This window comes from Vombatus ursinus, unplaced genomic scaffold, assembly GCF_900497805.2.
Source record: "Vombatus ursinus unplaced genomic scaffold, bare-nosed wombat genome assembly UNPS02014786.1, whole genome shotgun sequence".
In the NCBI taxonomy this organism is placed as follows: Eukaryota; Metazoa; Chordata; class Mammalia; order Diprotodontia; family Vombatidae; genus Vombatus; species Vombatus ursinus.
The window spans coordinates 35,303,847-35,317,010 of record NW_020954564.1 but is presented as its reverse complement, the minus strand read 5'-3'; the positions used below and the strand labels follow the sequence as shown (position 1 = coordinate 35,317,010).

General features: G+C 39.3%; 1 protein-coding gene across 1 annotated transcript in view; it reads left to right on the top strand.

The window, feature by feature from the left end:
- The window catches only part of LOC114047126 (tumor necrosis factor ligand superfamily member 8-like), a 37,373-nt gene that overhangs the window by 7,390 nt on the left and 16,819 nt on the right, over positions 1-13,164 (top strand). Inside the window, exon 2 of the mRNA XM_027867875.1 lies at positions 5,201-5,243. Coding sequence (XP_027723676.1) covers positions 5,201-5,243 — 43 coding nt within the window. The remainder of the gene's footprint in view (positions 1-5,200; positions 5,244-13,164) is intronic.

Below are 13,164 nucleotides of genomic sequence, written 5' to 3'. Positions count from 1 at the left end.
ATTCTATTGAACAACAAAATAAAATCTTAATTCATTCCTTCATTTATCCTAGAAGCAGCTAAATGGCTCAGTGGATAGACTGCTGAGCCTGGAGTCAGGAAGTCTCAGATACTTAATAGCTGTGTGACTCTGAACAAGTCATTTAACCTCTGTCTGCTTCAATTTCCTCATTTGTAAAATGGGGATAATAATCTCTCCTATATCATAGGGTTAGTTGTGAGGATCAAATGAGGTAATGCTGATAAACCATGTAACACAGTGCCTGGCACACAATAGGCACTTAACAAATGCTAACTCAAAGGCTTACAAAGTGATTGTGGGAAATCATTTAGTCTCCCCAAGGCTTCACTTGCTCATCTGTAAAACCAGGAGGAAAATACTTGTATTACCAACCTCACAGAAGTAAAGCTCTTTTATTAACATTAAAGGATTATATTAGAGTGAGTTGTTACTATCTTCAGGAAGAGAATGATGATCATCAGTCCATTGATCTTGAACAGAGCAAGAGATCGGATGAAATGGCCTTTGGCTTTTTCATTTTTATCCATTAGAAATTCCTTCAGGTAAGAGACTGAGCCACATGCATTCTCCAGGTCCCCTCCACTCTCAAGGACTTCAGTACATGACACTGTACCCCAACTCATCCCCTAAAAGTCTCCCAAAAGTGGGGGGATGGGAGGCACTTAAAGAAATTGGCTTAGTTACAAATTATATGTGCTTTGAACTATTACAATTAATGAATCAACAACCATGTTCTTATAAAATTAGCCACCAGCGTGAAGTACCCAAAAAGTCTATTTGCTTTTGTTCTGAAGATGGTGGAAAGAAGCATAGTGATAACTTTGGCAGTGTCCTTAGAAACCTTCTAGCCCATCCTTTCATTTTTCAGAGGAGGAAACTGAGGCCCAGAGAAGGAAAGAGACAGCTTACTCACCAGTTCAGGGAAAAAGAAGAGTGGAGTTGGGTGTTGGGAGGCCTGAGTCTGAAAATACTGTGTGACCCTGAGCAAACCATTCAAACCTCTTTCAGTCTCAATTTCCCCACCTTTAAAATAAGAATGAGAACATTCATACGAACCACTGTCTACCTCATAGCACCTTTAAGTGCTATAAAAATGTGAGCTATGTGGCACAGTGGATAGAGCACCAGGCCTGGAATCTGGAAGACTTGAGTTCAAATCAAGTCTAAGATAACTCACTAGCTGAGTGACCCTGAACAAGTCACTTAATCCTGTTTGCCTCAGTTTCCTCATCTATAGAATGAGCTGGAGAAGGAAACGGCAAACCACTCCAGTATCTTTGCTAAGAAGACTCCAAATGGGATGTCAGACATGACCAAGACAACTGAACAACAACAATTATAATTTGAACTCGGGTCTCTGGACTTGTGATTGTTTCTTTCCCTTCCTTCTCTCCTTACGATACTAAATGAAAGAGAATTCTTTCATGTACAGAATCAGGTCATGTACCTCTACCAGTGAGCGCACATCAATGAGAGACTGGGGAGATCTCAAAAGGTCCTGGCTTTTACTTTATTTCAATGAAAATAACTTAAATCATAAAATGTTAGAGTTGGATCAAACCTTAGGCTACAGAATGTTAGAACACAAAACACAGATTTATTAGAGTTGGAACAGTCTTTGGAGATCATCTAGTCAAGATGCCTTATTTTATGGGTATGGACAGAGAGACGCTAGCTAGAAGGTCACAGAACCTTATGATATAGAGCTGGGAGGATTTGAGGGGTCATCAATCTGCCTTAAGTCACACACAGAGTGAATCAGTGGCAGAGCCATGAGTCCTGTGATCCCTTATAAGAACTCTCTACAGAACCACACTGCTACTGTTTATGGCTATGCCTCCAACAGGCCCTTCCTCATTCAAAAGCAAACAGCCCTGAGAGGGGTAACAGATTAACCCCCAGTTCTGAACACAGTGTTCTGTGCATATTAAGTGTACGATAGGCCTTTCTGAATTGAACTGAACTCACTTTCACCATCATTAGCACCTTACAAATGAATAATTTATCAAAGAGCAGACTACCATCTTTGAAATCAAAGAGCAGGATCCTGAGGTAGTAATAGGACATAGAGTAGCTAAAGAAGTTAAGCATCCAGAAGTTAGCTAGAATTTCATTTGTTGTCTACCCACTCCATTGTACCAGTAAAAATGCAGTGTCACTTGCTTATAATATCACCCACTTGTTGTTTCCAGTGACTTCCAAAAAGAAATCCATCAGTTGGTGAAGTTAGTTCATAGAATCATAAACTCTCTAAGGGATCTCAAAGGCCTTTTTTCTTTTGCCTATGTTTCATGGATGAGGAGACTGAGGTGTAGAAAGCAGAAGGACTCATGAAATCATAGCCTCAGAGTTAGAAGAGGCTGTCCTGCAAATTTACCTTCATCCTCAGGTCATCCAATATCTGCTAGAAGACTTTCTTGTATTTTTTTTTAATTAACAAGCATTTTTTTATCTCCTTCCTAGGCCCCCTCATTTGAAAAAAAAAAAGGAAAACAAAAACAAAACACTATATCAAATATGCATATTCAAGCAAAGAAATCCTCTACTGGCCATGTCCAAAAAAAAAGTGTGTCTTACTCTACATATTTAGGCCATCACCTTTCTGTCAGAAGATAGGTAACATTCTTCACTATCGGTCCTCAGGAATCATGGTTGGCCATTGCATTGATAAGAATTTTTAAGCCTTTCAAAGTTTTTCATTTCCACACCATTAGGACAGGAAGCTTGCTACTTTATGAGGCAGTCCATTGCATTACAGGAAATCTTTGATTTTTTTTTAGAAAGATCATCCTTTCATATGGTGGACTTATAACTTGCTGCCTATTGGTACTGGTTCTACCTATTAGAACTATGAGGAACAAATCAGCCCCTTCTTCCATAGGACAGCCCTTCAAATACTTGAAGACAGTGGCTTACTTTAATCTTTTCTAGTCATTCCTGAACTGAAATTTTAGTCATTCCTGAACTGAAATTTAGATACCATCATGGGCAGGGAGTGACTAATTGGCACAGTGAGGGGCAGCAAGAGAGCTAAAGTCAAATTCTATGCAAATCCTCTTTTCCCAAATGATTCTCCCTCTCAGGAGACACCATCTGGTATCTCTTTGCCTCATTTCCTTTCAAGAACTAGGAGTGTTTGACAACTTAAGATTCTAAATCCCAAACTTTCCCTTACCAAGAATTATCCCTTCTTGTTGATGGCAAGCTGTGCTTAATTCAGCCACAAGAAAGGTTTTATATCTCTAATTAATGAATCTCATACAGGAAGCACAGATGGGATTTTCAATTTGATGTGTTTTAGGTTTTGACTCATGTGATTACTTCCCTCCACTAATAAAGACCATGACTCAGTAAAGACAGTGACCAATTGGAACATGGCCAGAGGAAAGTGACTAGGACAATAAGGAAACTCACTAAGGTCCCTTCCAGTTCCATATCTATGATCCTATGAAACTGAAGGTCATGCTATGTGGGGACTAGCTGAAGGACCTGGGGATATTTTGTGTGCAGAGATTAATAGATTTAGGGCTGGAAAGTGACCTTAGAGACCATAGAGCCCAACATCTTCATTTTGCATATGAGGAAACTGAGACTAGGGAGGTAAAGTGATTTGCCCAAAGCTATACAGGTTGTTAAGTATCAAAGGAAAAGAAAATAATGCTTTGGTGGCAAGGGTAGAGATTGGTGAACAGTACAGTGATAATTGTCTTTTGGTATTTGAAGGGCTATCAGGGCAAAGAGAAATTCTATTAATTCTACTTGGTTCCATATGGCAGAACTAAATACTGAACAAGGACTTGAGTTGTACAGTGGCTGATTTAAGCTTGAAGCAAGGAAAAAAAAATTCTCTGGCCATCCTCCAGTTTGTCAATGTCCTTGCTAAGTCACACTCTGCATTATTAGCAGGAGTACCCACATTTATCAAAAACTGGATCTTTCAAGGTGTCAGAGTGAGAATCTGGGTGCTTGCTATCCAAAAGCAGAATGAACTATAGTGAGTTTCTCTAAATCAGAGGTCTTCTAAAAGATGCTAGATGCCCCTTTGGGGATTTTAAAGAAGAGATTCCCATTTAGGTAAGGATTAGACTGCAAAGCCTCTGAGATTCCATCCAACTCTGAGTTTTTGTGATTCTGTGAATTCTTCTGAATTCTGTGAGTTGACAAGGTTAAAAAAATCCATAATCTAATCAGGCTGCCTTGCTAGTGGCAAGAGTCCTTGAACCCAACTGTACTGATCCTCAGAACAGATGCACAGCTCATCCTTGGGTCTATATGCATTGGTGACTGGGGCTTGGTTTCACCAAATTTTGAAGAGGACAAAACTTAAAATAATAATTTTAAAAGATTGTGCCAGTTTTAAATGTTTTGTATTTTCATTCTGATAGCACTGATATTAATTCCACTACATAGGGAAAAAACTGAGCTTATTATCTAGTTAGCAAGAATAAGCAAGTAAAATTGGAAGGTACCAAATGGTCCACTTACTCTCTACAGTGTAGAGTCTACACACACATACTCTGTCAGCAGCCACACCCCAGGTGAGCTCCTTCTCTGTTCGACTCAGTCCTATCTACCCCAGAGATCCAAGGTTTAGTATCCTTAGGACTCCCATAAGGGGTTGATGCTGGAGGTTTCCTGTCATTATGAAGAACTGGACTTTGTCCCTGTGGCTTAGTATGCTAAAGTATCTGTTACGAGACCACTGTCTGGGGGGGTCACCTTTCTTGCTCAACTAAATTTGTCTTAATTATTTCTTGTAATATCTTTACACTATGAATTACAAAATCATTTGAGGCCATTGCAGGTGCAGGGGACATTTTCTACTGCCTGGTCTAGGTCCCAAAATTGCTCACGACAACTCTGCTGACATTCAGATCCTTGCCAACACATCAGAGCTTCTGTCCTATTAACTCAGCATCTTTGACCTCACAGTCAGTCATCTCCAAAACACAAGGCATCAGTGAAGGAGGTTAGTGGAGGCCAAATAAGACAGCCTGACATAAAAGGACTTGATCAGTCTGAAACCTCCTGGTTGTCCATAAGCATGAGGGTATTCCTATTAAAGCACACACATCAGGAGGAGAAAGCACATTTGAAGCAAGATACAGTACTTTAAAGGAAGCGTGTAATATTAAGTTTGAATTGCATCCTTCATTCCTGGCTTCTTTTCTTCCTTCAGGAACCCATCCCGCAGCCACCTGAGAAGTTCCCCCTTATAGGAGGTAAGACTTTGAAATTAATCATGAATGCTTCAGTTGCTTGACTTGTTATAAAACTTTGTTGCTTAACTGTCAGAAGAGAAAAAGTGAAAGTCCTCAACAAACCCACATCCTGGTATGGGTTGGTCAGAGGGCTGACCTTCTATGCTTGGGGTGGGACTTGAGGAACCAAAGAAAGACAGCTCCCACTAATAGCTGTTTCTAGTGAAAAGACTGGACCTAGAACCAGAAAATAGATGTTTGAGTCCTCATTTTGCCACTTACTAACCATGAAACCATATGGAAGTCACTTTAGCTCTCTGGGCCTCAGTTTTCTCTGCTGTAAAATGAGAGAGGTGGGTTAGATCATCTATAAGTCTCTTTCCATTTCTGATATTCTGGGTTTTAAGATAAGATCTCCATATACCAACTGTTAAAACACAAATACTACTCGTCATTAGCTCCTTAGAATGGATCTTTATCTGATAGCAAGTTATTAGCTTTTCAAAGCAAGATCAAGGTTCTAAGAAAGTGACAGATAGTCAGTTACTAAAGCATTTATTAAGCTCTTAGTATATACCAAGGGCAAAGGATATAAGGAAATGCAAGAACATGGTCCCTTCTTGCAAGAAGCTTGAATTCTAAAAGATTAGAGAATACATAAATAACTACAAATATACAAGATGGAGACAGAGACCAACTAAAATTTGGTGGGGTGGGGGGGGTAAGGGGAGGTAGAACATAGCGACTAGGAGAGCAGGTCCTGGTGGAACATTGTGATAGGGCACTCCGGAGAGAGGGGTCAAGAACCAGAGGTGGGAGATAGGAGAAAATGCCAACATCAAATCTCACCAGCTTCATTGTTCTGCCAAAGGTATTAAGATTACAGGGCCCACTAGCCAGAGAGCGATTTGAGTAATGTTGCCTTAGTCCAGACACTCTTTTATATTAAAGAAGCTATTTCTCTACCAGTGTCCAGAAGCCCCTTGAAGTAGTCAATGCAAATTTATCATGTCTAATATAGCAGTTCTTCCAGAATACAAATTCAATAACACAAGGGCAAATCTGCTTCTCCTTTGCAAAAGAAAGATAAAAATAGTAACAGGTTACATTAATTTAGTACGTTATATCTGTAATTTCATTCTATCCTCACAACAACCATTTGAGATAGGTAGGGAAATACTGTTAACCTCATTTTACAAATTAAAAAACAAAACTAACAAAGCTAAACATGACTTCATCAAGTACATTAATAACAGTGCTGGAGACTCACACCTAGCTCTCCTTATTCCTGGATCAGTCCTCTTCTCATTATGCCAACTCTGTGTTTCTGCCAGGTGATTGAAATTCTATTTGTTTTTTTGCCCCATAGCTTTCTGTGTTTTATAGCCAATTCTTGGCCCAAGAAATCCCCTGACACATAGATGAGTAGGTATCCCACTTTAACATTAAGCCCCAAGGAGGCTTTCTCTGTGTACTAACAGAGGAAAAAAGCCAAAGAACAATCCAGAGAAAAATAAAAGCACATCTTTCATCTACTATAGTTTTATCCAAGAAAAGCTTATGCAAGAAAGTGTCCTATTTGCAAAGCCTCAGAAAAGAGGGGATTTACCACTCAGTAGAGCCCACTATGGTGAGTTCATTACTGGACCTTGCCAGGCTCTTTTCAAAGCAGAAAATCGTCATTGGGAATGCCAGGGGATGGACCTAAATCCCTCTAGGGAACCCTCAACCTTCACATTGATGTAAATTTTCTGCCCACACAATACTCAGAAACAGCAAATATCAAGCACACCAACTGAGGTAGGAGTTTTTGTTCATACCAAAAAGAAAAAAGAAGATGATGAAATGTGATGGGCCATCATTACAGGAAAACCACAAAAAGCAGAAGCCGAATATGCAGTGAAAGGATTTATGTCCCAACAGAATCCTCCACTTTCCCTGCCCCCAGGCATACTGGCTAGTAGAATCAAAGAACACTAGGGGTCAAAGAAACCTTAAATCATTGGTATTAAACTCAAAAAAGTGAACCATACATAAGAATCCCTATATTAAGACTTAGAAAATCACATATTAACATTATCTATGTTCTATTATAGTTTTGTTTATTTTTTAATTAAATTAATTAAAATAAAAAGATAGAATTAAATTAATTAAAATAATTTATTTTAATCTGGTTTGGGCTGCTCTTGGGAATGTTGTGGGCAGCCTCACGTTTGACATCAATGCCTTACAGCATAGAATATTAGGCAATAGACTTTAAGATCTGATAGATATCTTGGACTATTTGTGCCCAAAGTAACCCCAGAGCATGATATCTAAGAGCTGGAAAGAATCTTAGAACATAGATTATAGAACGCTATAGAAAAGGCCTTATAGCATACAATGTTAGAGCCCAGAGGGACCATAAGATCATTAATTTAGAACTAGAAGGAACCTTAGAGGTTATTTAATCCAACCCTCTAATTGAACAGATATGTAAATTGAGGATTGTAAAGGTTGACTGCCTTGACCAGAATAATGCAGCTAGTGTCTGAGGAAGAGCTTGAAGTCAGATCTTCAGGGTTCTACCCACTATGTCATGCTGCCTCTCTATATGCCATAGCATATAGAAAATCTAGAGCTAGAAAATGTCTTAAAATACAGAATGCCAGAGCTGGAAAGAACCTTAGAGCATCAGTAGTGAAGGAGGGATGTGATATAATAGAAAGCATGGGATATTTAAAGTAATGAAGGATCTGTGTTGCTAGCTGTGTGACCCTGGGCAAATCATTTAGCCCATGAGCCTCAATTTCCTCATCTGAACACAAGGACAATAATGCCTATGGCATCTACCTAATGGAATTGCTATAAGGAGGCAAATGAGATAATTTGCATAAAGCACTTTGCCAATATATAAAGGTCTATAATTATTAATGTTGCTGTAGCTCAAAGGAATATATAAAAGTCAAAGGTAGAAGAAATCTTAGAACACAGAATGTCAACCTGGAGCCATGCTTAGAACATTGAATATTAGAGCCAAAAGGGACCTAAAAGGAACCTAGAAAAAATAAAATGTTAAGACTAGAAGGGACCCTTAGAAAACAATCTAGTCTGACCCCTTTGCATTGTAGAAGGGGATCATTGATCTTGAGCTGGAAAGGACTTCAGATTCTAGCTCATCCAACTGATTCATTTTCCAAAGGAGGCTGATCCCAATGACTTGTCCAAGGTTACAGAGTCAGAGGCAGGATTTCGAGTCCCTCTGGCCCCAGATTCAATGCTCTTTCCATTGTCCCTAGACAGGGGAAGTAAGTTGTTGAAGAAATAGTCAATTACTAAAAAAAAAAATTAAAAAAGGGAGGGAGTAGAAATTACATACAAAGTTTAGAGTTGGAAGGAATGTGAAAGATCTTCTAGGCCATAAAGGCTTTTGTTATTGTTATTGTTGAGTTGTTTCAGTTGTGTCTTATTCTTTGTGACCCCATTTGGGCTTTTCTTGACAATGATACTGGAGTGGTTTGCCATTTCCTTCTCCAGATCGTTTTACAGATGAAGGAAACTGGGGAAAACTGACTTGCCCAGGGTCACACAGCTAGTAAATGTCCTAGGCTGGATTTGAACTCAGAAACATGGGTCTTTTTGATTCCAAGCCCAGTACTATATCCACTGTGCCATCTAGTGGTCCCAGAGGAAGCCTAAGGTTTCTTATTGATTATTGAATTAACTTAGACTGAAGTTCAAGAACTTGTTTTTTTAACTATTTCAACAGAATCAATTTCTCTTATAATCCTATGTATTTTACTTTATACACTTAGAAACATTAATGTGAAAAAGGGTCCATAAATGTCACCAGATTGCAAAAGGAGTCCGTGACACAGAAAGATTAAGAATCTCTGATCCAGAACAACTCCTCACTTTACATATGAAAAGAATAAAGCCCAGATAGGTTAATCAATTTGTCCACGGTCACACAAGTAGCAAGGAGAGTGTGGAGTGAGCTCCACCACATAACACTTCTCTAAGTGAGTGCTAGAGCATAAAGTTAAGCCCTCATACAGCATACAAATCCAAGGCCACACGATAATTATAGGAAATATGTTTGGATCCCTTATTCTACCTTTCTCTTGAAGACATGTCAAGCTCTCCAAGAAAGGATGGGTTATTCTAACATCTCTGAAGCTGTAGTACTGTGTGCCCACACCACCTGGTAGTATCCAAGGCAATGAGGAAGCTTTAACTAGCACAATGATAAAGAGTCTTTTAATGGAAAACAGAAGATCCATCTCTTTAGTCATCGCCTTCCAACTTAATAGGGACCAGAAATTGTCCTTTCCCACCACTTTCAGGAAAGGACTAATAGAATAATAATCTCATGCCAAGGGCAAACATGAGATTACTGGAAAGCAACACTTTAAGCCCTACCAGGCCCTGACACCTGGAGAGCATATTATCTATCTGTCAGATCTAGGGCTGATGTATTATTACAGAAGCCTGATTATTCCTGACTTGTGCCTTGGCAGGATCTGGAGGACGGGCCTGAAATCATCTCTTTGCAGACTAGAAAGAATGCGCTTTTGAAGGTTAATTATAGGCTTATATCTCATATTACTTTAACTTTCTCTTCAGTATTCAGTCTAACAGCATAGTCAATGAGGGACAAGAGAGTACCATTTCTTTCATTAAATCTTTTTTTCTAATGGGAATGCTTTTTAAAAAAAATTCACTTGAATCTCCATGTCTTGGAGTATTAGATTTTCCATAAATACAGTAGATGGCTAAAATGTTCCCAGTTTTTGACCTGAGAGTGTCCACCTCCAAGGATGCTCTCAGCTCTACAGAAATTTGAGTAGCAAAGAATGATCCTTCTTCATGGTATACAGAAAATGTTTAACAACTGGCTCTCCCAGAAAAAAAAAGTACATCCATTTAATTGACAATTTTTTAGCCATTCTTCCCTTCTTTTCTTTTAGCCGTCTCTGACATCCTATTCCCAGAGTCTCCCTTTAGTCCAGACCTAATTAAAATGCTATAATTAAGTAATCTAAGAAAAGAACAAGGTTTGATGTTTGCGGGCAAGGAGGGGCATGAATGAGAAGATGATGAATTTAACTTTTTTTAGCTAAAAAATGCAGATTTTGAAGTTGTCCAGGAATATTCAGGTGATAATGGTAGGAAAAGAGCTTAAAGAGAAAAATGTATACTTGGAAGTTATCCTCAGAGATTATTTTTGTGAAATTCTAATGGATTTCACTGTCTAGACCAGGGGTGGGGAATCGTCAGCCTCAAGGCCACATGTGGCCATACTTGAGGACCTAGAGGGCCACATGTGGCCTCAAGGCTGCAGATTCCCCACCCCTGGTCTAGCTCAAAAACCTTCAATGGCTATAACAGTTATCTATGGAATAAAATCCAAATGCTTTAATACAGAGGTGAAAATGTATGTACAACTCACTTTAATGTTTAATCTACATTACTAACATCTCCATAATTTTCTCAAGTCTAGACAATCAAAAATAATAATAATGAATCAACCCTTGATCTGCAGCATTTCCTAAATTCTGAGGTGTAAATGCTCACATTGAAAATTTAACCAAGCTGGCTTGAACTGCTCCAAATCTGATCCTTCCTCACTTTGCTCATTGCATTTGCCTTTGAAAAGAGAGAATGAAAATAGAAGTGATGCTGAATCTTAGTTACTTACTGCAAAACATCTTCCAGACAATTCAGGTTTCCCCTCCTCCTCCCCAATGGATACCATTGGCTCCAATATGCCAGGCTCCTCTTTATGGTCCTCACACAGGGGCCACAGCAATCAATAAGTATTAATAATTGCCTATTATGTGGGTATTGCCTGGCATGGTGATTAGAGAGCTGCCTCAAAGCCAAGAAGACCTGAGCTTAAGGCCCACCTCAGACATATACTAGTTCTATGACCATAGAGAAATCATTTAATCTCTCAGGGTTCCAGGCAACTCCCTATGATTGTAAGTTGCAAAGAAGGTACCCATCTGCATCGATAGAGGGAGTTCCCTCACCCTCTCCCTCAGAGAGCTATCTATGCCAATGAAATAATAGGTTCAGTACGTGTCCACTGAATGTCAAATGCTACACTGGAGTCTGGGACTATAAAGACATAAATGACAGAGTCCTTGTCCATTCATTGTTGGAGAGAGGGAAGGAAAAGAACAACACGTATACATAAAAGTATATGGAAAATAAGCATGTACAAAATACAGGCTCTCCCAAAAGTCTCAGTGTACTGAAGCTCTACTGAGACTTTTAGGATACTCTATACATGCAAAATTAATATAAGGCATTTCTGATAGAAAGGCACTAATACTCATTTACCCCTTATCATCTTTGTTCATGATTTCACGCCCCCCATGAAATGCCCTCACTCCCCTTCATCTCTTTTTCAAGGCTCCACTCAAGATGTACCTCTTTGATTAAGCCTTCCTGAACCACTCCAGTCCAATTTGAGCTATACCTTCTTTAAATTCCTCTAGCATTCAAAGTCCAAACCATATAATTCACCCCTTTTATTGCTTTGTAATTAGGAATTCTCAGAGTTGGATTAGACCTTTTTCAAAAAGAATAGCCCCATCTCCCATCCCTCTAATATATCTCAAATGGTATCAGTGAGAAGAGGGACTAATAGGGGAGTGCTCCTCCCCAGACACATTTTGTAATAGGAAGCTCATTGCCTGTTGAGGCAGTCTGGCCCACATCTAGACAGATTTAATTATTAGGAAATCTTTGAGTGAAAGCTTGTCTCTCTATAGTTTTCACACACTGATACCGAGATCATGAGATATTTGAAAAGAGCCAACCTTTTTTCCTGCCTTCCATGGTCTAATTAATGAGAGCATTGGTGGAGATGATCCCTAAGGTCCTTTCCAGTCTTCATTTTCTCCAATTCTAATTTTGTCCGTGTGTGTGTGCATGTGTGTGTGTGTGTGTGTGTGTGAATATTCCAAAAAGGGCAGAAGTCACATTTCCAACTTGTGTATCCATCCCTATAATCACATAGCTCTTAGGATAGAGCTGGGCACACATTATGTGCTCAAAAAGTATCTGGCGACTGAATTCAATTGTTAGCATCTAGGTGGGAAATGCTGTCTGCCAGCATTTTCCTCATTAGGGGTATAGTTTCTTGGAAAAAAGTGTTTCATCCAATAGGGTAGGTGGCACCAGAGCCACCCAAATAAGTCTCATTTCCCAACCATTTGACCGAAACCCCTATCAATGTCTACGCCCTTCAGTAGCAACAAGGTGAAATGGTGGGACTCAAGGATATTTGTTATATTCATCCAATAGGCCAGATATTCAGGCTGGGTTATGAGGCAGGAGGAATGAAATTGATTTGGCTTCTGAGAGCTATACCAGCTTAGGCACAACAACCAATTGCCCCAGAATCAATCTGTCTGGGCTGTCAATATACAACAGGCCTGGATCTGGAGGTTGGGACTTAGTAAGGATGTGCATGGCCTCTCCATGGTCAAGTCTATAATTCTGGCTTCCTCTCTATATTCCACTCCATGGCTCTCAGTTTTTGTACATCCTCATTTACAGGGAGTCCATGAGTTCCAGGCAACGAAGCTCACCTTTAATTCTATGTAGACAAGTATCTCCCCCAAGAAGCTTAAAACAAGAATGGTTGGGGAGTTTGTTAGTTTTTTTCCCTTAAACTAAGGGGAAAACTATCAGAACAGAAATCTAAAAGAGGTTAAAAATAGATGCAGTCATTTGAGTTCAGGAAGTATGCAACTTTAAAGATCCTTTTCTCTCCCCATCCTTGAGTTTCTCAGAAATCAGCTGATTTCACCAAATCACACATTTTTGGAAGACAGAGAGAAAAGAAAGAGAGAAAAGAGAGAAAGAAAAAAGGAAAGAAAGAAAGAAAGAAAGAAAGAAAGAAAGAAAGAAAGAAAGAAAGAAAGAAAGAAAGAAAGAAAGAAAGAAA